This window comes from Ciconia boyciana, chromosome 10, assembly GCF_034638445.1.
Source record: "Ciconia boyciana chromosome 10, ASM3463844v1, whole genome shotgun sequence".
NCBI classification, from domain to species: Eukaryota; Metazoa; Chordata; class Aves; order Ciconiiformes; family Ciconiidae; genus Ciconia; species Ciconia boyciana.
In genome coordinates this window covers 21,248,472-21,271,439 of record NC_132943.1, presented here as the reverse complement: position 1 = coordinate 21,271,439, position 22,968 = coordinate 21,248,472, and the positions used below count along the sequence as shown (strand labels likewise).

General features: G+C 40.3%; 1 protein-coding gene across 5 annotated transcripts in view; it reads left to right on the top strand.

Moving 5' to 3' along the window:
* Positions 1-5,624: 5,624 nt before the first annotated feature.
* The window catches only part of COBLL1 (cordon-bleu WH2 repeat protein like 1), an 88,795-nt gene continuing 71,451 nt past the window's right edge, over positions 5,625-22,968 (top strand). The window contains exon 1 of one of the 5 annotated variants that reach the window (XM_072874543.1): positions 5,625-5,734. Coding sequence is in view for 3 of the 5 variants with exons in the window: in XM_072874539.1 (XP_072730640.1) it covers positions 6,204-6,247 (44 nt within the window). In the remaining 2 variants the exon portion in view is untranslated. Of the gene's footprint in view, positions 5,735-5,879; positions 6,248-17,518; positions 17,537-22,968 lie in introns of those variants that run through there. The other 4 variants (XM_072874539.1, XM_072874541.1, XM_072874540.1 and 1 more) reach the window with 4 other exon arrangements.

Genomic DNA, 22,968 nt, shown 5'->3' with positions numbered 1-22,968 from the left:
GATCTAAGTGTATTTTTCTAATAGAAAAAGGAGATTATGTTTCTTGTAGTGTTACTTTAGGATACAGTAAGACATAAGGTAATGCATTACTAATCACTTGAACAAATACTATGGATGTATTTTTTTTCCAAAGGTGTTTTTCTTCATAAGTATTTTTTAGTGTTTAGACTTTATAGACTTCAGTGTTGAGGATTTTTGCACAGCATACTTTCCTAGTTATATATGAACATTCGTAATTTGTAAATTTAGTGCATGATAGCAATTTAGTGAACTTGTAGTTTCTTCTAAACCCTAGGTAAGATTAACGTTTAAATTCACTCTTATCTATCCTTCATTGCAACTATAGTGGTTAACGTGATTTGAAAGTGCTAGACAAAGCTGTTTTGAAAAATAATTAACATTGCAACAGGATACTTCAGGGCATATGTGATCCGGTATCTTAAATCACTCACTACTCCGCATCATCTGAAGCCTTCTAATATTACTCAAATGCAAAGTTATTCCACATGAATACCTCACTAATTGTTATTTAATGCATTCCCAAAAATACTGTTCAGCAAGCAAAATAACTTACAAATCATGACATGTAATGTGGTAAAATATTCACCTTGATGATCCAAAGGCAAAAATAAAACACTAGCAGAGTAGAAACATAATGGTAGCAATGGGAATGCATCATAGTATCATGCTAATCTTAAATATGACCCAAAAGGACAATCTCTCTCTAAGAAAGTAAATGCCTGTAATGTACACATTAGGAGCAAAATATACTTGGGACAGTATTAATGAAAGAAGAAAATATTTTTGGATCTGACCCTGCATTTACTATTATATGTAGTAGCAACTATTGGGAAAACCCCCTATAAAATGCAAAAATTGCTTGGTCCTATATCTGACAGTATATGGGGTACCTTTTTGTAGTCTTATTTGTAGTTCATCTATCAGGCCAAAGCATTAAACAGACAACTGCATTGCTTACAATTTAGAATAACGTGATCTGTCTCCTTCTCAGGGTGAAACCTGTCTTTGTGTAGATGGCCAGCATAGATATGACCTACATATAAATTATTAAAATATAACATTAAACACAAAGACCTGTGTAATCCTGTTTAGGTTAGCGGAGTCTGCGATGCTTTAGTTACTGTAATTGGACTCGATTGCAAAGCAGTACACCAGTACAAACCCACCTGGAGGGTAATTTTAATATTACTTTGGGTCATATAGATAGGACAGTCCTAACTTGAACTATTTTCTACTTTTTCCTTGTGTAAGAGGAGATAAATTATTCTTTTATATACTCCATTACACTTCAACAATCAGCTAGTCCAAGTGGTCAGGCAGTTGGACTACATGATCATTGTAGGTCCCTCCCAACTGAACTATTCTATTCTATTCTAATTAAAAAAAATCAGTAGCCCTACCATAAACTGAATATAAATCCATCAGCATATTGCATAGGATGTCGTTAAGCTCAGATGTTTATCAAATCCATGTATCAGTGCCCTACTTGGTAAATCTCTGATGCAAATTTTGAGCCAACTCATTTTAAAACCAGTTTTATAATTTTCCATGTACTTAAAAATATAGGATCCACCCAGGCAGATGCCTTTTATTATTGTCATCCAGTTTTCTTTAAGATCATCTGCTGAGAATACAGCTAGTTGTGATATAAAGGAGTGGTATCCCAGTTGTGCTGTTAACTAGCTGTGATTTTAGCAAACTGCATAATCTCCAGGCACCGAGGTTATTTAACATGGGAAATAGAAATAATAATTTTAACTTCTTTATGGTGGTAACATTTTACTATTTAGAAATGCTCCCTGAGCTCCTTAGAAAAAAGGTGTTAGCAAAATGCTTACTATTCCTCTTGTGTATTTATAGATGAGATGTGTATAGTGTTCTTCAATTAAGCGCACAGTTTAGATGGGCTCAAACCCCTCTCCCTGTGCCTACAGCAATGCTTTCAGTGGCTATATGCATGTGTGTGCATGCTTCCCAAAACCTCACCCACATGCTGGAATGCAAACACAGAAAAGGCAACTGTTGAACAGGATGCGATGTAAGCTGATTGCCTGCTCTGTAGAAAAAAATTACATACAGATTTAGTTTGCATTTAAACAAAAGCAAGAGTCATATAATAATTCCTTGTTTTATGTTTATACTCTAAGGGTAAAAACCTCATTTTTGTAATGTCTGCTATACTGGCAGAATAAAACAGCTCAGCTTTCTAATATATTTTAATTATGCATCATAAAATTAATTTAACAAGGAAAACACTCTTCAATTCCATATTGTATTTCACACCTACATTGCACAATATTATTCAAAACAACTATTGTGTGGTACAGTATGATTTTCTATGTACAAAACTATGTTAAGAGAGCATTCAGGTTGCATCCTTAAATCATGAAATGCCACGAATACGCTGTTATATATGAATAAATGTAAAAAGAAAGACCTTGTAAACAGACCTTTACAATAGTGAAAAATATCGTAAGACTCCTGTGGTCTATTTAACACTTCTAATAGCTTTCACCACAGGCAATAATGGGTATACCTGTTTGAAAATCTTACCGTCTATTACATTTCTACAGCATCTTTCATCCCAAAATATTTGTATTCCACATTTCTGGCACCCTCTTGAACAGTGGATAGCAACCACCAGCACTATCCTACTGTGTGGGCAGAGGCATGGAGATTTTCCCAAAGCCATCTAGGACAACTCCTGACTGTTACAAAAAATGCCATGGGATATTACTGCTTTTTCAGAACAGGCAGGACTTTGTTTTTAGTACTTTAACTTGTATGGAAAACCCGTACTTAGTAAGCCACCTGGAACTCCACGTCTCTACCTAAGATAGAGGTTCTCCTTCAAATAGCAGTTGGAATTAACAGTTCTTACTACAAGCATAACTTGAAGGTTATGCTAACAGTAATCAGAACTGGGTATTAATCTGCAAACATTTATACGGAACGTGCAATGGCACCAAGTACAGTCACTGAGTGCAGCGGATGGTGGCTTGTCACACGGGTTAGTGCCCCCGGCTAAATGATTGTTTTACCTCAAACCATAGACAAAGGATGACATTATTGCAACTGTGCGATTAATAACCTGCCACTTTGTTAACTGCTACAATGATATCTTCATAGATCAGCTTGAAAAAGCTAGGGAACTTTTCTTTAAATGTTCTTTCTTTCGACTATTCAGTTGAAGAGACAGGAATAGTGTATTAATAGCCCAGTTACTTGGTATTCTCTCTTGCAGCCTTCTGCTTATTGTGTACGAGAGTTACATTTGCTTTATATGAGCAACATTTTGAGTTCAGGACAAAGTTGTGAACATTTTAAGAATAGAACAAAAAAAGAAGAGAGTTTGACTCTGTCAACTTCTTATGAAACTCAAACACAGAACTGATTTTCTATTGTTAAAAAACAAAGTGCCATAGGAGTCTAGAATTTGTTTTTAAAAACTGAGATCCCTAGGACAAATGGTATCTCCAGCATCTCATAAAACCCGCTATTTTAAGTCTAGTCATCATAAAACTGTCACTGCAGAACATGGCCTGCAGGCACTCAAGTTTAGAGCCTATAGTGTTTCTAGTGATCAGCATTTCAGATGTGCTTAGTTAACAACCGAGATTTGAGTAAGAGAAGTGGTAGTGTAAGAAGATAAGCATAACCTCTCCCCTCTTAAGTGAGATGGGCATTATTCAGTGAACTGCTTTTTTAGATAATCCCCCAGTGCCTATTGGAAATTGCCACCGCTAACAAATTTTTTTAGGTTATTTCCCTGATGTCACTTTTCTCCCTGGCATTGCTGAGTTTCTATTATTAGCCCATGTGAGCTATTCAATAGATTGCAATCTTCATGGCATTAGTACTTGCCAAAAGAATTAGACTATAGCATATAGTGGTTTTCAAATGAGATTTAAAAGAGAATGGTACAACAGTTCCTTGTCTGTTGGTGGTCCAGCAAAGTTTATTAGAAGGGATGACAACATCACACCAACTTACATAATTATTCTGACTAACATACAATCAGCTATGATGGTCTTCAGTTCAGTTGAAACAGCACTGTAGTGTTGAATCATTTCACACCTTTGCAACATGGGAATTTCATTACCATTTAGAAGACGCAGTTACTTAATGGTTTTGCCCAAGAAGTAGCTGGTTGGAAACATTAAGTTCTTTTGTACTGAAACTGAGGCTGCGCTCTGAATGCAGAAAGTTACCCTGCCCTTACTGCAGGAACAGTCAACATACAAAGGAATTATTTTTCAGCCTTCATCCTAATCTAGGAGGTGGCCAAACATTTTGAGGAGCCTGAGAAAAGAAAGTGGACTGTTGAAAGAGAAAAAGGGTCAGAGACTTACATAGGGTCTTCAGTGGGTTTGTTTTTGCAGTTCTTCTTATTGATCAATTCGTTGAACACCATCTCTTTGAAAACTGCACCATGGAAAATCCATCTGACTCATCAGTGATTAAGTTTTTGGTTTAAGAAACGTACACAGATGAATGGGGCGTGCCTGATAATGGCATGTGGTTAGTCAGGACGTGAACAACCTCTAGGGTCTGTCAAAACAAACAGCTTCAGGGTTATTTAATCTCTATTGAAGAGGCAGAAAATAAAAGCAGAAGAAAATCTTTATTGAAGAAGCACAGTACAAATGAGAAGGGCATACAGGGAGCAGCAGAATGTTATTAAAGTACAATATCTGTATTATGCTATATGCAGTGTTATACTAGACAATGTCCATACTAGGAATAACATTAACACAGAATGGTCAATTATAATATTTTTTCCAGATAGAAAACTTAGAACCAGATAGAAAACTTAGAATCTTAGAACTAGTCAGAAAAAGGGCATTTATACTAGAGTGCAATGTTCTACTTTTTCCCTATGGGAAAAAAAAAGGTATAAATGCTTTGTCGTTGGCTATTTTTCAACTTCTGTTAACCTCTGGCCAAAATATTACCTGCATAAAGAGTTGTCTTTTACTGTGCAACATCATCTCCTGATCACACGGCACAGCTGGAAAGGTGCTCTGGGCTGACACGGGTACTGCCAGATCTGCTCGCTAGATATTGCAAAGGAGCAGCTTGTCACACAGAAAAGACCGAAGTGCCGTCATGCTCAAGGAGCAAACTGAACATCTAGCTGAAACCACTCGTAACACCGGTAGTTAGTTACCCGTGACACGAGTAGGTCACCCTGTGGTTCAGCCCCTGCAGCCAGCTCGGCGGCCCCAGGCACCCGCGGGGCGCGCCGCTGCCCGCCCCGGGGCCGAGGCCGCCCGGCGGCGGCCGGGGATGAGGGGTGGGGGGCGAGCCTGGGGGTGCGGGGGACAACCGCAAGGAAACTTGAACGCACGCACCCGGGACAAGTCCCCGGCGCGCTCGACAAGGGGCACAGGGCGACGTAGCTTTGACCCCTGAGCAGAACAGTTGGCCTGAGGGCGCTGGGTCCCGCCGCGGGGTCTGACCGCCGCCCCTGCCCCCGGGCCCGCCCCGGGCTCCCCGCCTGGCGCTCCCCACCTGTAGGGATTTCGCCCCGCGCCCTGGTGGCTGGAATGGGGAAGGGCTGAGTCCGAGGCGGCCGCCGGGACGCTTTGCTCGGGGAGAGGAAAATTCCAGCCGAGAGGACCGGCCCTGCCCCCGCTGGCCGCTGACAGCCCGCGGCCGGGGCCGAGCGGAGTCCCCGCACCGGCCCGGCCGCCGCTGGAGGGAGAGCCGGGTGTGTGGAGGCGGGCAGGCAGCGAGAGAGAGAGGGAGGGAGGAGCTGGGACGGGAACAGGGAGTCTCTGTTTCTCCGCGGGTGCCGGAGCGGGGAACGTTCCGCGTTTCAAGTTTCTCGCCGCGAACTTTGTTGGTGGTGGTTTTTTTTTTTTTTTTTCCCTTTGTGTTTCTTTTCCCCTCCGCCCAAGGTGTGGTTCAGCGAGCGGCTGCCCCGGCGCAGGCAGCTCAGCGGAGCCGTGTGCGTGGCCGCGGCCGCCGCCCCGGGAAGGCACCCCATGGCCGCGCTGTAAACAGCGGGGAATGCCTGGGCGCGGGGGCAAGGCGGCGCTGGCGGCGGCAGAGCGGGGCCGTCTTCCTCAGCCCGCCCCGAGCAGGTGAGGCGGGGAGCAGAGGCGCTGCGCGGGCGGATCCCAGCGGCTGCGCCCGCCCTGCCCCGAGAGCCGACCTGCGCTCACCCAGCCGCCGGTATGGACGGCCGCGCTCAGCTGGCGGCCGCCCCGCCGCCCTCAGGGTAAGCACAGCTGGCCGCACGGGTGGGAGGCCCAGGCGCCCCCCGGCTCCAGAGGGGCAGCCGGCGGGGAGCCGCGGTCATGCCGGGCCGTGTGCGAGGCCGGGTGAGGTGAGGTGCGAGGGGGTAGCTCAGGACGGGGAGGCCGGCGCTGTGCGCGTCCGGCTGCGCGGTGCGGCGCTTGGGAGGCAGCCAGGGGCGAGAGGCAGCTCCCCAGCGCCGGGGGGCGAGTGCGTGGGCCCCTTCCCCTGCCTTCGGCGGCGGAGGGCGCGAGGCGGAAGCTCCGCGCGGGACCGCAGCGCCTCGGCCGCGCCGGGAGCGGGGAGGCAGAGGCAGATGGAGCGGCGCGACCGTTAAACGGCTGCCGGCGCGGCGGGAACAGGCGGGCAGAGCGCCGTCTCCCTCGCCTCGAGGGCATCTCGGCTGGTTCCCCTGGCTGAAAGCGGGCTCTCCGGCGGGACGGGGCTGCGGCACAAGTCCGTCTGGCCCTCGGGTCGCCGGCGCCCTCCTCGGCGGTGCCTGGCTGAGCAGCGGCGTGCGTGTGCGGGCTGCACCGCCAGCCCTCGCCCCTCGCCGGGGGCATTTCCGCAGGGACGAGCCGTAACCTGCCTGCCGGCGTCGCCGTCCGGGTGACTCTGCCGGGCTGCAGTATTGCCAGAAGCCGCTAGTGCAATACCTGTCGGGGAGCACTTCGTTATCGGGATCGCCTCCGCTGTGAAATCTCTGAAACGCAAAATGTACCGGTCTGACCATCCGTGGGGTGTGCGCATGTCAGCTTTCGGTTCCCTGTGTAAAGTGGTGGTAGCGGTGGGGAGCTGGGCACTTCTCAGTGCTTTGGTAACGGCCCACGTTGGAAGAGAAAAAAAAATAAACAGGCAGCATCTGTTGGGAGAGGTAAAAGGGTTTGTTTTTAAATGTTAGGCTCCTCTGACGAATTGCTTATAATCTGTCAGAAGATGTAACTTTAAAGAATGTATTTTTAAATCTAAGTAGAACTACCCCAACTGTAGATCAGGAGGAGGACTTCCCTTTGAGTGAAATAGTCAGGTATGTTTGAAGAAAATTAATTCGCCCAATAACTTCAGTAGCAACTTGAGGGATTCAAAATACTGACAAAACTGCTGGAGTTATTTGTAAATAGAAGGGACAAAATACATGGTGAGTGTATCTTTTAACACCAAGACTTTCCTGAAGCTTCCATATTATATGCAAAAATGGATTAACTGGATTTCTGACCAAATGAATACAAGATAAACAGGTGCAGCTGATGGTCATTTACTGTAGTATTTGCAGTAGCAATCGGATCAGTTTCGAGTCATGGCTGTAGCGAATATGGAAGACTTATAGAGGGAGGGGTATTTATTCACTTAGGGCCTTGTGGCAATTCCACATTTATGTATGGCCATTGAGAAACAAAGTTTATATTGTTAATCAATGTGGAAGGTATAATTACAGTATAGATAATTACTGCATTTTTAAGACTTTGGGTACGTAAGCATAGTTGAAAGGAGTGACCATATGATAATAGAGCATGATACCAGGTTAGGAAGTGACGAAAACAGTATGTCTTCATGGTCCTCAGTTTTACTTGTGGGGAGGAACATGAAAACAAGCAAAAAGGCAGAATTAAAATTTTGGCTGTCCTGACAGCTTCTCTGGGCCTGCCATAAAGCTGTTGGTTATACCAAATTTTGGCTGCTGCTTGACTTCTTTGAGTCAGGAAAAGTAGTCTGTTCCCTTAATGTGACTTCAAGCATCCGTCAGCGTTGACGTCTCAGTTTTGAAAAACATGTAGCTGACGGCAGTGCTTATTTGCGTTAGCCCTGCAGATATATTTTCAGGCCTTTTATCAGCTGTTCCCATATAATTTGGTACTTAGGAAATCAATTTACCGTTCCTTTCTTGTTACAACAGGAGTTCTTTATTGACAGTCTTAATTATTTCCTGAAGATGATCTCATTTGCTCATCCAAACACGGGATTTGAGGAAAGAAATCTGGATATACCAGCAAAAATGGCAACTCCCAGTTTACTGAAAACGATCCACAGATATGTTTTTGAATAGTAAGCAGTACTGCAGTTCTCTCTGAGATGATAGGAAAAATTGTGCAATCTGGGAAGAATTTCAGTTGAAATAGCAATTTTCTTTAAATGAATTACCAAATGATAAGGTACTGCATTATATATCTTCTTAACCTGTCTAGCCAGGTGGAGAATGTTGTTAACCTGCAGCTGAAAATTGTTTACCAGTAAATGTGTTCTTAAATCACTGTTTGAAGTTACGTGGTGCAATTACTAACTCTTCACGGCTTAGTCTATTTATGCTAACTGCCAAAAAGGCTAGAGGTGTTGAAGGTGTTTTGTGAGTTTTTAAGCACTGATGTTTATTTAGCCTTGGAAATTCTATATAACTTAATCATTGCTGGCTCTTGAATATGGAATTTTATCAGTTTTATGGGACAAGCTTTGGAAAAGGATCCTGTAATTATATCCTGGAAGACAATGTTTTTGCATGCAGGATTATGCTTTCCTATTGAAAAATTGTTTATTAAAACTCGTTGTGGATAAAAATGTTTGCTTGAATTTGGGGAAAAAATGCAGGGGTATATGCCAGTGTTATTCTCACCATGCAATCAAAATAAACCAAAATATTTTTAAAAACAGCCTCTGCTGGATTTTTTTTGAATATGGTGAATAGAAGGTGTGCCCAGTAACTGGCTGGAATTTTTTGGAATATGAATAGGAGGTGTGTCCAGTTACTGGCTGGACATGACACATAGTTTCTTCTGGTAGCAGAAGAAACTTGGCTGGACCTACTTTTAAGGCATTTTATAGCTCATCTATCTTGCCTTGAGTCTGAGCAGCACTCATGACAGTGTGCTCCTGCCAGGCCAGTTGACACAGTCTGCTCCTGTTCATCACAGAGCTGAATTGGCTTTACGTATTGGCTGCGTTATGGGATGATAGGAAAATGTGTGTTTTAATACTTAAAAAAAAAAAAGTGTCTGTGGTTGGTATCCTGCCTCTTGAACACACTTTTCCTGCTGTTGCTGGACAGCAATCCTGTACCCTGGAGTAAATAAATTTTTACATTACCAAGTAGATTTCACTACTTGACACCGGCTTTTACCATGAAAAACTGTATTGTAAGTTAATATGCTGTTAAAATATTGGAGCAAATTTGGATTTTGGTAAATGGAAGATTGATTTCCTTTGAAATATTAGAATGCACACTGAGGTCCACCTTTAATTCAATTCTAATTGGTTTCTGATAACTTTATATTATTTCTTTTGTTCCTTTAAATCATATTTAAAGCTATATGCTTACTTTCAAAATAACAGCTTCTGACCTGCTTTACCTAAACAAATCCCCTTTGTTTTGTCATTTTCTTTTTGTGTGTCTAATGAAAACATGCTTAGGAGATACAGCTGCTCTCCAGGGGCTGAAGATAGAGATGGTTGTATGGGGTGGGGGGGGCGCAGAGCCAAAATGAGCTTTGGTTAGCTTGCTGCCAGAAACACTCCTCACATGTGTCTTCATGTTCCCATTCCCTGGTTGCTTGGCCTAGTGAATGTATTTGAAAAGTTTAATAAGAACAACAGGAGAGAAGTCTTTTTCACATGGTTAGGGCTGTCTGAGGAAGTGAGAGATGTTTTCAGAAAGAACAAGAAATTTAGCTTTTCTCTTGTGTGTGTAACCATTGAGTTTTTATCAAATCATTTCAGTCAGATTACGGATCTCTGGAGACATCAGCTGTGTCTCAGTGTTGAGAAGTGTCTGGCATAAGGCTTAGAATACTAATTTGAGCTCTCTTCCTCTCTTTCCCGTCGGTTGAGTCAGTTCACAACATAGCCACAGGTTTGTTCAAGTATAAATGAAAGTCTTCCCTGTTGTGGAGTGTGTGGGCTGGGACAGAAAGTGTAGCAATAGCTTCAAACCAAGCATTCTATTGCCAAGCCACAGCAGCAGATTGGGGGGAGGGAGACTATATTTGCTCAGTTTGGTGAAATTTAGGTCAGGGCCAAAAATACATTTTTATCTTGCAACTACATTATTGTATACATACATTTCTGAATAAATGCAAGACCTTTTGTGCTTGTGATACTAAATGGTAGCACTATCTAGGATCGGAAGTTAGGCTGGCATGGGCCTAATGAGTAGTCCAGTCTTAGATGTGCTTTATCTCTTAGACTGAAGACTTCAAGATTAATAGTTAGGTCATTTTTTTTCTCACCACCGTGACCCTGATGAAGATCAACTAATTGAGCAATAACAAAATGGAAAGAACTTTGAGAATTTGTGACCATAGAGTTTGCTGGATGTTTGAAACAGGGAGTTAGCCTCTTTGTGGGTGGATCCCCATCAGGAGCCACTTGAATGCTAATCATTCCAGGGGGTGATTTGCCAACTGAGTTCTGAACATACATGTAATACTTCTTGAGGTGATTATATTGTTCTTTTTAATGTATCTGCCTTAACCAAGGCAATGTCCAATGCATGACACAGTGGTGCCATGAACTGAATGCTGTATTTAAAAGCTGGTTTGATTACTCAAACTCTGTCAAGTCTGAAGTCATAGCTGGGTGCCTATTGAGTAGTCAGTGGTAATGTTCACTGTCGAGTGTGTTGCTGTGGGAATGAGATCAAGGAAACTTTAGGGGGGTGAGGAATGTTGATACTAGGGTGAAAAAATGTGTGGGAGGGTAATACACAAATAGAGAAATCAGCAGAGTTATTTCAAAGCTTTGTCCAAGTGTGATGGTATCCTGCAAAAAGGAAAAGTGAGAGCTAGTTTGTTAGTGAGGTATCAAAAGCATGTGAGGGGAAAAAGTGCTTGAGACTGGAAGGTGGGTTTTAGTGTTACCTTAGGATAAGTTCTTTTCTTTCTGTTGTAACTGGATTTTTTTTGGTGAACTTTAAAGGCGATTACAGTGTTTATATAAACCTGAAGATGACTGTTTATGTTGAGTAGGCGCATCTGTGCTGGGTGGAAGAAGAAAAGAGCCCATTGTAGGGGACCAAAAGCTTAGATTCCAGAGGAAACTGGAGATCTTTACAGGATTCCTGTCATCCGACAGATAAATTAACTCACTAGAAATATTTTAAAGTTAAAAATAAATGGTTTCTCCTGTAATCTGGCAACATCTAAATAGGTCTCCCTTCATGAAGTCCAGTACTGCTTCTGACTTTCTTGACTGTAGCTTGGAAGAAAGTTTCTAAGCATGCAAGTTTTTCTAGCTTGGTTGCTGTTGTTTCTAGCTGACAGTGTTGTAGTTTTATGTGTGCTGGGGAGCAGCAGATGCCAAATTATCCAGCCAGCCATGGGAGTTGTAACAATGTTAGCGCCTCCTCAACTAAATATTTTTTTTTCTAGAAATTAACAAGTCAATATGATGAGTTGCTCTGTTAATGGAGTGGATACAAGGAATGCAGGGTGTTCTCTTTTATGGCTGCCTGCAAGTTAAACCAGATCTGATTGTGCTCTTTCTTTCCTTTTCACCTGGCTCTCACTTGCTTCCCCAACAGCTGACCTGCTACTCTGGCTTAAGTTCACGTAGCTGCCTGCTGTTTGGGAAAGAGTTGCTCTTTACTGTGAGTATTTGCTGTCACTATGTGCTGCTCTAAAACTCGGAGAGTTGACGTCAGGGCGTTAGAGGATGAGAAGAGGCTGAGATGTTGGCTCCTAGGCTCCTGTAGGGTTCTGTGGCCATGCCCGGCACTAGCGCAGTGAAGAGGAAACTGACTGTGCAGCATGTGACAATGGAGAGTTCAAGGGGGAAAACCACCCCCTGCTGTTTAGAGCTGTAACAACCAATTAAAAACTTCAGGTTTCACCTGAATCTCTCCTAAGGTAAGGTCCCACAATTAAAAATGCAACTCTTTGTATGAAAGTAAACTTAAACATTTGCTAACTGGAGTTCCAGTAGATGCGTTCTGACTTACAATCTGCATGGTGATGGACTAGTGGATAAACATGCGTTTTTTTCATGGTTTAAGCAACATTTTTTTATGCATCAGAAGCAGAATACCATGGGAATCTTTACAGAATTGACAGTTCCTGGATTTGTTTTTTATTTGCTAGGAGGTTATCCAGTTCAAAAGGAGCATGTACGTTTATATGTGTCTTTTGGCGGTTGTAAATGATCAAAGTGCTGTAGGTGGTTAAAGGATGGATCCTTAATCTAGCTATGAAATGTCTCCCTGGGGAGCTTGCATATATGTCGGCTGTGCTGCCAGACTAGAGTTGTCAGGATTGCTATTTTCAGTTAAAGAAAATAGAGCACATGAATATTTTTAGCTAGGCATAAGCTTTCTTCTGTGAGAAAGCATTGGTTTTGTTGGAAGCTTTAGTTCTACAGAGGTCTTCATTGAAGAAATAGCTTCCAAGTGTACTTTCTTAGCTGTATTTTAAAAATCCTTTCTGCACATTTTTTTGAATTTTATTTCTGTTCTGGAAATATAGCTACTTGGTTTGGAAAACATAGATCAATCTTATTTAAAAACAAACAAACCTTCCTCCCTGAACAATGCGAACAGTTACTCTATGCTAAACAAGAAATGTTGTGAGCTTGAATTTTTCTCAAATATCAACAATGGTACGGGTTTTGTTCTTTGCCCTACATCTCTCCTACAAAGTGATATTGTCTTAATTTAAAAAACCCTCACCACTCCATCTCAAAATAACAGCATTAGAAATGTGGGTATTTTTCTTTAAAATCAAATCACTTTTCAATTTAATATTCCTGAATATTGATTTATTGTTTTAAAAATCTTGTTCTTTTCATGGGCCTTGGTTTCCTGTTGGGAATTAATTTTCCCTTTTGGTATTTTACCTGGCTTTCATGTCAGACCTTCAGATGCATTTTGTTCCAAAGACTAGGGCTCTGTACATGGGTTTTTTGCAGGCAACTTTTAAATGTCTTGCTATGGGAAAGGCACAAGCATCTCTTTCAGTTGTCCCTATAATACAAACATATTATTGACAAAGTTGCCTGGAGGGACTGCTTTTTCTGTAATTTTCATAAAATTAATTGGTTTTTTTATTATATGTTGCATCCAATTTGACTTTTTTTTTTTCCAGTTTGACATGCTGGGAGCTTTGCTGAATGTAGTGAGTTAAATAAGAACGTTCCAGTATATAGGACCATCAGTAGGGTAGCAGTGGAAACTTTGTGTTACTATTGCCCGGATACTTTTTATGTGTAAGTCTCAAGGTAATTAGAAGGGCAATAGGGAAGAATAGTGTGTCAAGTTTGGGTTTTGCCATTTACTATTTTATGATGTGTTTTAAGTATTGTTGCATCGCTCCTGACCTTTGTAAAACCTAGTACAGTCCTTCTGTACTGTCAAACTGGACTGACAAAACGACTGGATGTAATACTGCAGGTAGAAGATAATCTACTGAGGTGTCTGTTGTTTAAGTGTCCTTATCACAGCAACGTTGAAAGCATTTTTTACTTGGGGGGAACAATGTTTTGTCTCTGGATCTAGTAAAAAAAAAAAAGGGCAGCCAAAATGTCTGTTAGTAACAAAGTTGAGAAAACAAATGTTTACAGCTCGTCATGCTGGGTTGTAACCCCTTCAGGCAAAAATGATGTACCTCTTTCTTCACTACTAGCTGTGGACTTAAATCTTTTGTTCTTTTCATTAGAAATGCATCCTGTGCAGAATTAAATATGAAACCATTCTGACTTTAAGAGCATAGAAACTATTTGCATGGATGGATGGTTTTTTTAGTTCTTTAGTTTGCAAGACAAACAAGGTGTTACTTAGTTGATGGTGATTGTGTAGTAGTAGGATTTTCCAGAGGTGGAATTTCTGATGATTTTCAGGAGTTTGTGTAAAATCATAAATTCAAGCCATAACAGAAATCTGGGCTTTGACAATTTTTTTTTGTTGTTTTTAATTCAGAAACTTTAATTCCTCAAAAATCAGGTACCGTTATGTGTTGAAAGTTGTCCCTAGGTTCCCAAACTTTCATTCCTTAAGAGTTATTGCTTTCTCCATGTACTCTATGAAGTCTCCAGACATAAACTTTTCTGTATCCCCTGCTGGTCTCTGATTCATGGTCTCACTTCCCCTTGCCTGCAATTTTGATCCTCTCCTTCCACCCACACTACAAAGTAGCCTCACTAATTCCATCCTTGAGCTATTTTTACCTCATTCAGTTTTTAAAGTACTCACTACTTGGAGAAAGTCCTGTTTCGCTGAATCTTAAACTTCAGTGTGCTACTACTTCTTTTCTAAAAGCTTTTCTCATAGATCATGCTTAGGAACTTTGAAGAATTGTAACAATTCCTAAGGCAACTTAACCATTGTGGTTTTAAACGTTTGGAAGCTAAAGTGGTCTTTCCCCATCTGCTTTTGTTGGTGGCAGATGCTCTTGAAGACAACACTTCTGTTTTGGGGTTGTTTTTTTTCTTCCTTTATGGGGAGAGGAGATTCCTTCCTCCTGTTACCTTAAACTGTGTTGCAATGTATGACCTTGTCCTTAAACTCTTTCATAGAGTCGTTCTGCTTTTAGCTTTTTGGATTCTGGTTTTGTGCATTCCTTTAAATTTTGAGATTTAAAAAGAACCTGTCCCTTCAGCTTGGTCCTTCCATCTGTTATTTTTTTTTCTTGTGTCCCATACTGCCTGTATCTGATTTCTCTTCCCCTGACTTCACCCTGAAACTATAGATTCTTCTTTTTCTAAATGTGGCTTTGTGTTTAAATATTATGTATCACATTTTACCTACGTTAATGCTTCTTATTCCCTTGTACTTACATGGGCATGGAGACTGTTTTCGCTACAGTGTTTAAGGGGAGAAGGGCTTCCCAGGCCCTTTCATATGGCACTTTAAAGAGGGGTCATTGGCTGTCTTTGCAGTTGCTGTTCTCGTCTGCTCACTTATCTATGGTTGAGTAATGCCTTAGACATCGCAGGACTTGGAGCTGAGATCTTAAGGCAGCAGTAATAGCTAGAGACGTGAAATAAGATTTATTTTATTATTTTTCTCCTTCCAAGTGAGTCAGAGTTTACTTATGACTTTGTTGGGCCAGTAGCAGTAATTTTCTTAAGGTATTATGTGCTGTCCTTCCTCAGAATTAGACATATTTAATTTGATGTCTGCATGTCAGGTTATCAGGGCATTTATTGTAGAAATGAACTGATGGAACTGGGTCAGATGTGTCTTTATTCCTTCAGCTCCGTAATGCTTCTCTTTTGTGTCTTGTTGGTTGGTTGGTTGGGTTGTTTGGGGGGTGGGGAGAGGGGTCTGCTTTTCTTACAAGTGATACGTACAGGGATCAGAGGATTCTGAAATCTAGGTGACTTTTTGAGTTTTGTTTTGATTGTTCTCTTGCAGTGTAGGGCACATATCCTGCTCCCCCCCCATAGGTGCTATTGCAATAGTCTTGACACACCAGGCAGTGCTTGTTCACTTTTATAGAAAAGCAAGGTGAAAATCCAGAAGGTATGGAAAACCAAAGCATTTTATAAGCACTCCTTCAGAGCTGATTGTCAATAGTGAGGGGGATAGGAGAGAATCTGAAGCAGCTTATTTTGGAAGAGTAATAAGGATCTGACATCATTGTCTGAACTGTTGGAATCTCTGTCTTACTTCTAAGCATCTTTGACTGTTCTCATATTTCCACTGCCCAAACATTCTTACAAACTTTCCAGTCTTCTTCCCAAAATACACTGCTGTAATGCCTCTTTATCCGTAAATCTCAAATGAATAAAGAGAAGGAGGGAAACACAATGAATTGCAAATGTTTAATGAAACCTTAAAAATATACAATGATTTATTTTAGAAAAATAATGGGGTTTGGTGCTATGATAATTTTAGAAATATTCAAACAAATTTTTTCTTTCTGATGGTGTTCTTTAAGATACTGCTTAGCTTATAGGCTTCTGTCGTTTTTTTTTTTTTTTCCTTCCTACTTTTACTTACCAAAAATTTTCCTGGATTCTGTAGCTCTAATATGTAAAGCCTGCCAGCTAACGGGTTTACAGGATTTTTTTTAATTTTTTTTTTTTTTTTTTGAAGACTGCTTGCCAGCACTTAATCCAGAATAAGTTTTTATGGTAGAATTGAGAATGTTTGGAAATAATAACACATAACATAAATGCTGAAATTTCATCCTGTACAGTGCCAAGCAGTATTTTATATGTGTTGACTGTAGATGGAGATTTTAAAATTACTTGGTACCCTGACTGAATGGTCTCGTGGAAATATCTGTATGGTGTCAGTCAAAGCTCTGCCCCTCTGCAGAATAGACAGATGTCCTGCATGCTATCTCCACTAAAGAAGAACTTCTGGATTTTCCTTCACATTTGCTGAATGAAATCTGTCTATACTCCAACAAGCTGATGCTGCCTCTTCCTGTTTGTGGTGCAAAGATCTGTAGTAGGAAATGAAGTGCCCAGTGAATTGTTTATTTTGTAAACAAATGTTTGTCAGTGCCACTTGGAAGAACTTCAGCAAGTTAAGATAGAAATATCCTTGCAAAATCCTACCCTGATTAATCGAGAAGTGTGGACGTCATTTGCCAACAACATACTCTCAGAAGGGAAAAATGGTTGAGTATGTAGAGTTCTTCTGTTACATGTAAACAAAAGCTCCAAGATTAGAAGTAATAATTTTTTTAGTTTTTAACTTTCATTTAAAGATAAAATAAAAACCAATGAGATCTGGAAAACTCTATCTACAGTTATTGGCCTTTCCCACATCCTGTCACATCACGTTTCACATCTCAGTCATACACTGAGAGTAAGTGTTTCCTTGAGTCAGTTTGTGGTATCATGTGAATAAATGGTCAACGTGGTAGAAAGATCTCCAGTCTGTTTGTAAAAGAGCATGTGATACTTTATGAAAGATAGGAAGGGATAGCTAAACATGGCATAGCATTTGTTGAAATTGTAAAAATTCACTCATTAAGCTCAGCCCATTAAAAAACTTTTGGCTTCTGACAGTAAAATGAGATCTGTCAGAAAATGTGAATCACATCCTCAAACTGACGTAGCTGTACCAGTATTATGTACCATTGTGTTTATCTGTGGCTTTGATTAGCAAATATTTTCAGTTAAATATTTAAGTGGCAGTGAGAAAGAAGTGGTTTGGTGACTATGAGAAAGACTGATTCATTCAGAGATCTGGTGCGGGATATGGAGATTCATTCTTCCCACCCACCGCCCTTTTTTTTTGTTTGTTTGTATACCTCCCTCCCTTATGGGTTGAGGTTGTATACCTCCCTCCCTTATGGACAATCTAGGTGGAAGGAAGTTTCAGTGTCATCTTCTGAACTGAGTAAGTTTGCTGCTGCTCTTGAGCTGGTGGAGTAAGCTTGTTGCCGCTTCTTTATGTCCTTTTCTTCAGTTAGAAGAAGTTTGTGATAAGCTGTTTGTAATCACAAAAGTCTGAGGTAATTGGTTTTTCTCTTTTTAAGGTTAGGCAGGGCTTTTGTTGCTTTAGGCTCTCTTCCCTTGCCTATATTCACCTTAGGATATTCTTTTAGTTGGGGGATGTTTTTGAAGTGTCAGCTTTGAATTTCTGGATCCAAAGAGAGCCTTTCTTATTTAAGCTAGCAGTGCTATGGTAGTGACTTTATAGCCATGTAATAAAAATTCCAAAAATTCTGGTGGTGGTTGTTTTATGTGTGTCAAAGGAACAGCTGGATGGCCATTAGCCACAACTTGAATCTCTTCTCCAATATGAAGCCAGAGTTCTTTCCATGGATTTCCTCCTTTGGGTGACATTCGAAACCCAACCCTTACTTACTAGGAGAGAGAAAATGTGGCACTTAGGAGAGGTCGGTGGGGTTTAGGTTACTGGCACTTAAGAGTTTTACTCTGTAGAGTGAGGGTGAAGTTTTCAATTTCACAGAGTTTGCAGCTAAATTTTAGCGCTCTCTTGTTTGTGTCTCTTTCTGCTTCTGTCATCTGTGTAGATAGCTGTCCATGAACTTTTTTTCCAGGTTGACTACCTGCTCTGTTTTTCAGCATGTTAACTTCAGTTTTATAACAACATTCTGTGAAGCACTGATCTACTGCAGTTAAGTTTGGAGAAATTGGGAAAAATTTTGGAGAGACTCTAGCAAATGAACTATCTGTAGCTTGTCCCTGACCTAGCTCCTACCACTAAGGACAAGAGTAGAAGCGCTGGTCCAGCTGATGTTCTGATCTACACACCTTGTTACTGGAGCTTCTATTGCTGTAGCTGTGTTGGTGGTAATTTTGCCTATACTTCCTCCTTGACCGCCACCGCCCACCCCACTCCAGGCCTTTTTTGGCCAGTGTAGGCAAATTCAAGGTTTTCTAGTGCTCTTGAATCAGGGTCAGTAGTTTCTAATTAAGAAGTTTGCCCTATATTGGTATTAGTAACGGCCTTTTTGTTTCTACTGACATTCTGCTGGCATGGTGCTTACTACTTGCTTGAAGATAAATTGGTAAAAAATGTGGATGTCTTGGAGATATAACTAGCAATACATTCCTCATTTTATAAGTTTTTAGCGATTTAAGGTATCCAACAAGCAACAGTTTCTTCTACAACTGTTTTGAACAAGTACAGTGGTTAACAGTTAAGCGCTCTTGGTCTTTCTATTTCTAAAGTGTGACAACATGTGAGTGGCATGTTCATGAGTTACTGCATGGTCACAGAGTTTGAGCATGTAAATCAGTCAAAATGCCATTTGGCTGGTTACTTTCAAGGATGTGGAAAATACTGGATTTCTGACAGGATTCTGACTGTTGTGATAACACAGGATACAGAATTATTAAATACTGAAAATAATCTGAGAGGTGTCTAATGAAAATTTTTTATACAGATATTCTTTTAGGCATTTTACAGAGATTCTCTGTTATATTCAGGGAAAACTTCTAAATCCGGGGAGAACTTACAGAGACGGTTTCAGATCTCAGGAATTTGTGTGTGTATTTTAAGGGCTTTGTGAGATCTTACAGCGTAGATCATTCGAGCAGTATTTCTGTCCTTTCCTCTGAAAGCGATAAAGTAAGACAATCCTTTTCCTCTGAATTTTCTTGGGTGTTTTTACATGACTTCCTGGGTGGGAGAAGTGTGTTACTTTTTTTAGTTAATATTTATAACTTGAGTCACATTGTTTCAAAGCACTTAGTATACATCTATATACTCTATAGATCATGTAGGTACCATATTAGAGTTTTCAGAAGGAAAGAACTAGGAAGATAAAATGCTTCTAAATTGGAGGGTGCTGTTTCTCATGATGAGAAGGGACTCAGTTATAGGAACTCTGATAATTAAAGCCCCTAGACAAACTGCCCAGCTGTACTTCAAGATGAAAACAGGATGTTGGTTGTATTGCAGGAGGACTACTGCATAAATCAAAGGATATGCTATTATTGCTGTTTAAGGAAGCTGTACTCCCTTAGAGTAGTTCTGTATATAAAAGAATGGTAATTGCCATGCTTATCAAGGACTGGCAGTTCTCCTTTTCCAATTGTGACCTGGTGAATCCACGTCTAGTTCATGACTTAAAACGCTGCCAGTTATTTTAATCCCCTATTCAATAGGACAAACAGAATGTGGTTATTTTTATCCCTTTATGGTTCCTTAGATTATACAAATAGAAAACCCCTTTCCTATATTCAAGCCAAAGGTGGATTACTGAGGGGGATGTGGATGTTAAACCCTGCCTGTTAAACCCTGCCAGTTCAAGTTGTGTCCACTTACTTATGTCATCTGGAAGTGGCCCAGTGGCTTTCTCCCCTTGTCGATGTCTGACCTTTCCTTCTCCTAACTGGTTTTTTTTTTTTTTTAGAGTTCACTTATAGCCCCTTTAAATTTTTGTTTGGTAGGCTAAGCTGTTTTTAGTTTATTCTCATAAGGTCTTTTAAAGCACTTCTCTGCCCCTGTTCCACTCAGTGTACTGTTCTAGTGTTCCTCAATGCCGACTAGAATGGTGTTGCCTTTAATTTTGTTTTTAAAATTCATTTAATAGTTTCTGTGCTTCTAAGCGCTATATCCAAGTACACTTTCTCTCTTGAGGAAGGAAGCATGTCAAATTACTTTTCTGCCTTTGGTTTCTACCAGTTTATTTTTCTCTTCAGGGAAATCATAGAATCATAGAATTTTTGGGGTTGGAAGGGACCTCTGAAGATCATCTAGTCCACGGTAGATCTGTAATACACTGTAGGATAGCCTAGATTGTTATTTAAGAAATATAAGTAAGTTTCTCTTAGGCAGAAGTACCTGAATCTGGAACAACAGTAAGTATAGGAATAAAGGTTAAATTGATGTTCCTGTAATGTTCCATGTGTTTTTACAGAAAAATTTTTGGGATAAGTCCTCAAAACCAGAACTATTTTGGTAGAATGATTTTAGCATAGCAGTTTACACTGGTTAGTAGAGAGCTGTCAGCCTTGTAGTATTTGTACTCAAGTGCAGAGTTAGCCTCCCTGCAGTAAGACTCCTGACCGTGAACCAGATTTGAAACCAGTCCATGCTGCTGATGCCTACGTGGTAGAGGAACAGGGTCTGATAAGAAAGGGAGAAGGCGACAGTGGTGAGTCAGTTATGCAGAACTGTAAGGGAAAGCAGATATGCTTCACTCTTGAAAGAATCTTCACTCTTGAAGGCTTTACAGCATAAACTTAATATTGTTTTAATATTGATTTTACTCTATACTGAATTATAAATTCATCTTTCAAATTTATAGTTTTCATGAAGTTTGATATTCAGAATGACTTCTCTATTATTTACCATCGCTTATCTACATTTCCCTGAAGTTCTGTAAGACAAGGATGTTGCAGGAGCTGTTGAGGCTTATGTAACAAGTCGTCGTAATACCTAAGGAAAAATATGTCTATAATATAATGTTCCAAAAGACATTTCAGTCTTGTTGTTCAGCCGGTAGCACATTTGAAATAGCAACTTCTTTAAAAGGCTGTTATTTAAATAGTGCTGTTATTTTGGAACATTACTCGTTACTCTTATAAATTTTCACAGTTGAGAGAAGTGGTTGTATTAGGTTAAACAAGCTACACTCCTGGCGTTGGAGCTATTTTCTAAATCACACTTATGTAGTGTACACATTATTTGCATACACTAGAAAACCATTCAGTCGAAAGTACTGGAGGTGAGATGCTCTCAGGGGATACCTATTGGAGCACTTTCCATTATTTTTTAACATAAATGCTGATATAATAACTTTAGATTTAAAACTGGCATGTAAGTGTATGCCAATATCAATTAACGGATGTATTTCTTCAGAAGCAGGGCATCACTAATCTGCTTCTTTCTGCTTTCTCGCGGGGATGGAATAGGAGGAAGAAGTCTCAAAATCTTGAATTTGTTTCATGTCTTTACTAAACAGTTGTAGGAATTAATCAGCAGTGAAGTCTTTTTGTTGAAACACAATGAGTTCTGTAGTACAGAGCGAGTTACATTGGATGTACTTGGGAGGGTACCATATTACATGTAGAGAAATGTAATTTCTGTGGAGGGAGAACCTTTTCTGGGGCCAGAAACTAATTTATTTGAAAACATGTTTGTCAGTTGTTAGATGTCTTAGTGTCTGTAGCAGCGGTTCATCAAATAAGGGTAGGTAATGATTTAGGGTAGACCAGTGATTTTGGAAAACGCATATAACTTTCTAGTAGTCATGCCCTATTTAAAGATAAATTTTAAATTCTAGCTGTTCATACAAATGCATGGTGTTCTTTAACAGCCCAGAAGCGTGGTTATCAGGAGACATGCTGGGAATTACCCTGATGTGACCTTGTAACTGCTGGATTTGAAAAGCATTAAGCATTATTTGAACTGGTTCAGTACTCTGAAGGCCTCTTAATTATACTGCCAGTATTATTTTTCTTAAAACTTCTAATGAAGGGGGATGTATTCTGGAGTTCTTGTCTCAGTTGTGCACTCACACAGACAGTTCTCATTGTGCAGGTTGTATTGTACCTTAAAATGATTGTGATTTTTTTGTTTGTTTGTTTTTTTACATTTTTAAGCAAGTATCACAACTTTTCATCCACAAAGCAAATAGCTGTTGCTTTTGATTAGTAACTTAAACCTTGGCAAGTATGTAAATTCCTCAGCAGGGCACTGGTTTTGAAGAGCTACTTATGTTCTGGTGAGAAATCTTCTGAACAGATTGTTTTAGAACATGTGATTTATTTTTTTTTAAAACTTTTTTCCTGCTTCTGTACTACATTATCTGCCCTGATTTACTCCTTTCCTCCAGGAAACACATTTGCATTGAACATCCGGTCTTCTGTTTATTTAGTTCCTGCTGCTTATTGCTTCCATGAGGTCCTCTTTGACCTTACAATTAACAGAAAAATAACTGATATCCTGGGAATTAAATCAAGAAGAAATTAAATAAAAGGAGCTGATAAATTCTGATCAATTCTTTCACTAATCAAGCTTCTGTTTTGACATGCAAAGATCCTCAGTAATAAAAATAAATAAAAAGATTAAAAAACCCCATAAAGAGCATGTTTTTCACAGCATCTCTGGTGCTTCATGGAAGGCTTTAAACTATAACAGTCAGGGATACCACTGGTTCCTATTGTTAATGTTGGCTTTGTCATCAGAAAAAGTTCAAGTGCATTTGCTGGAAGGTACTCTAACCTGGCCTGAGCCAATTTTTATTTATCTGATCTGTTTTGGCTAATTGCCTTTTAGGTAGAATATTTGCATTATAATAGCATTTCATAGTCCCAGCTGATAACCCCCAGCTTCTATTTTAAATTGGGCTG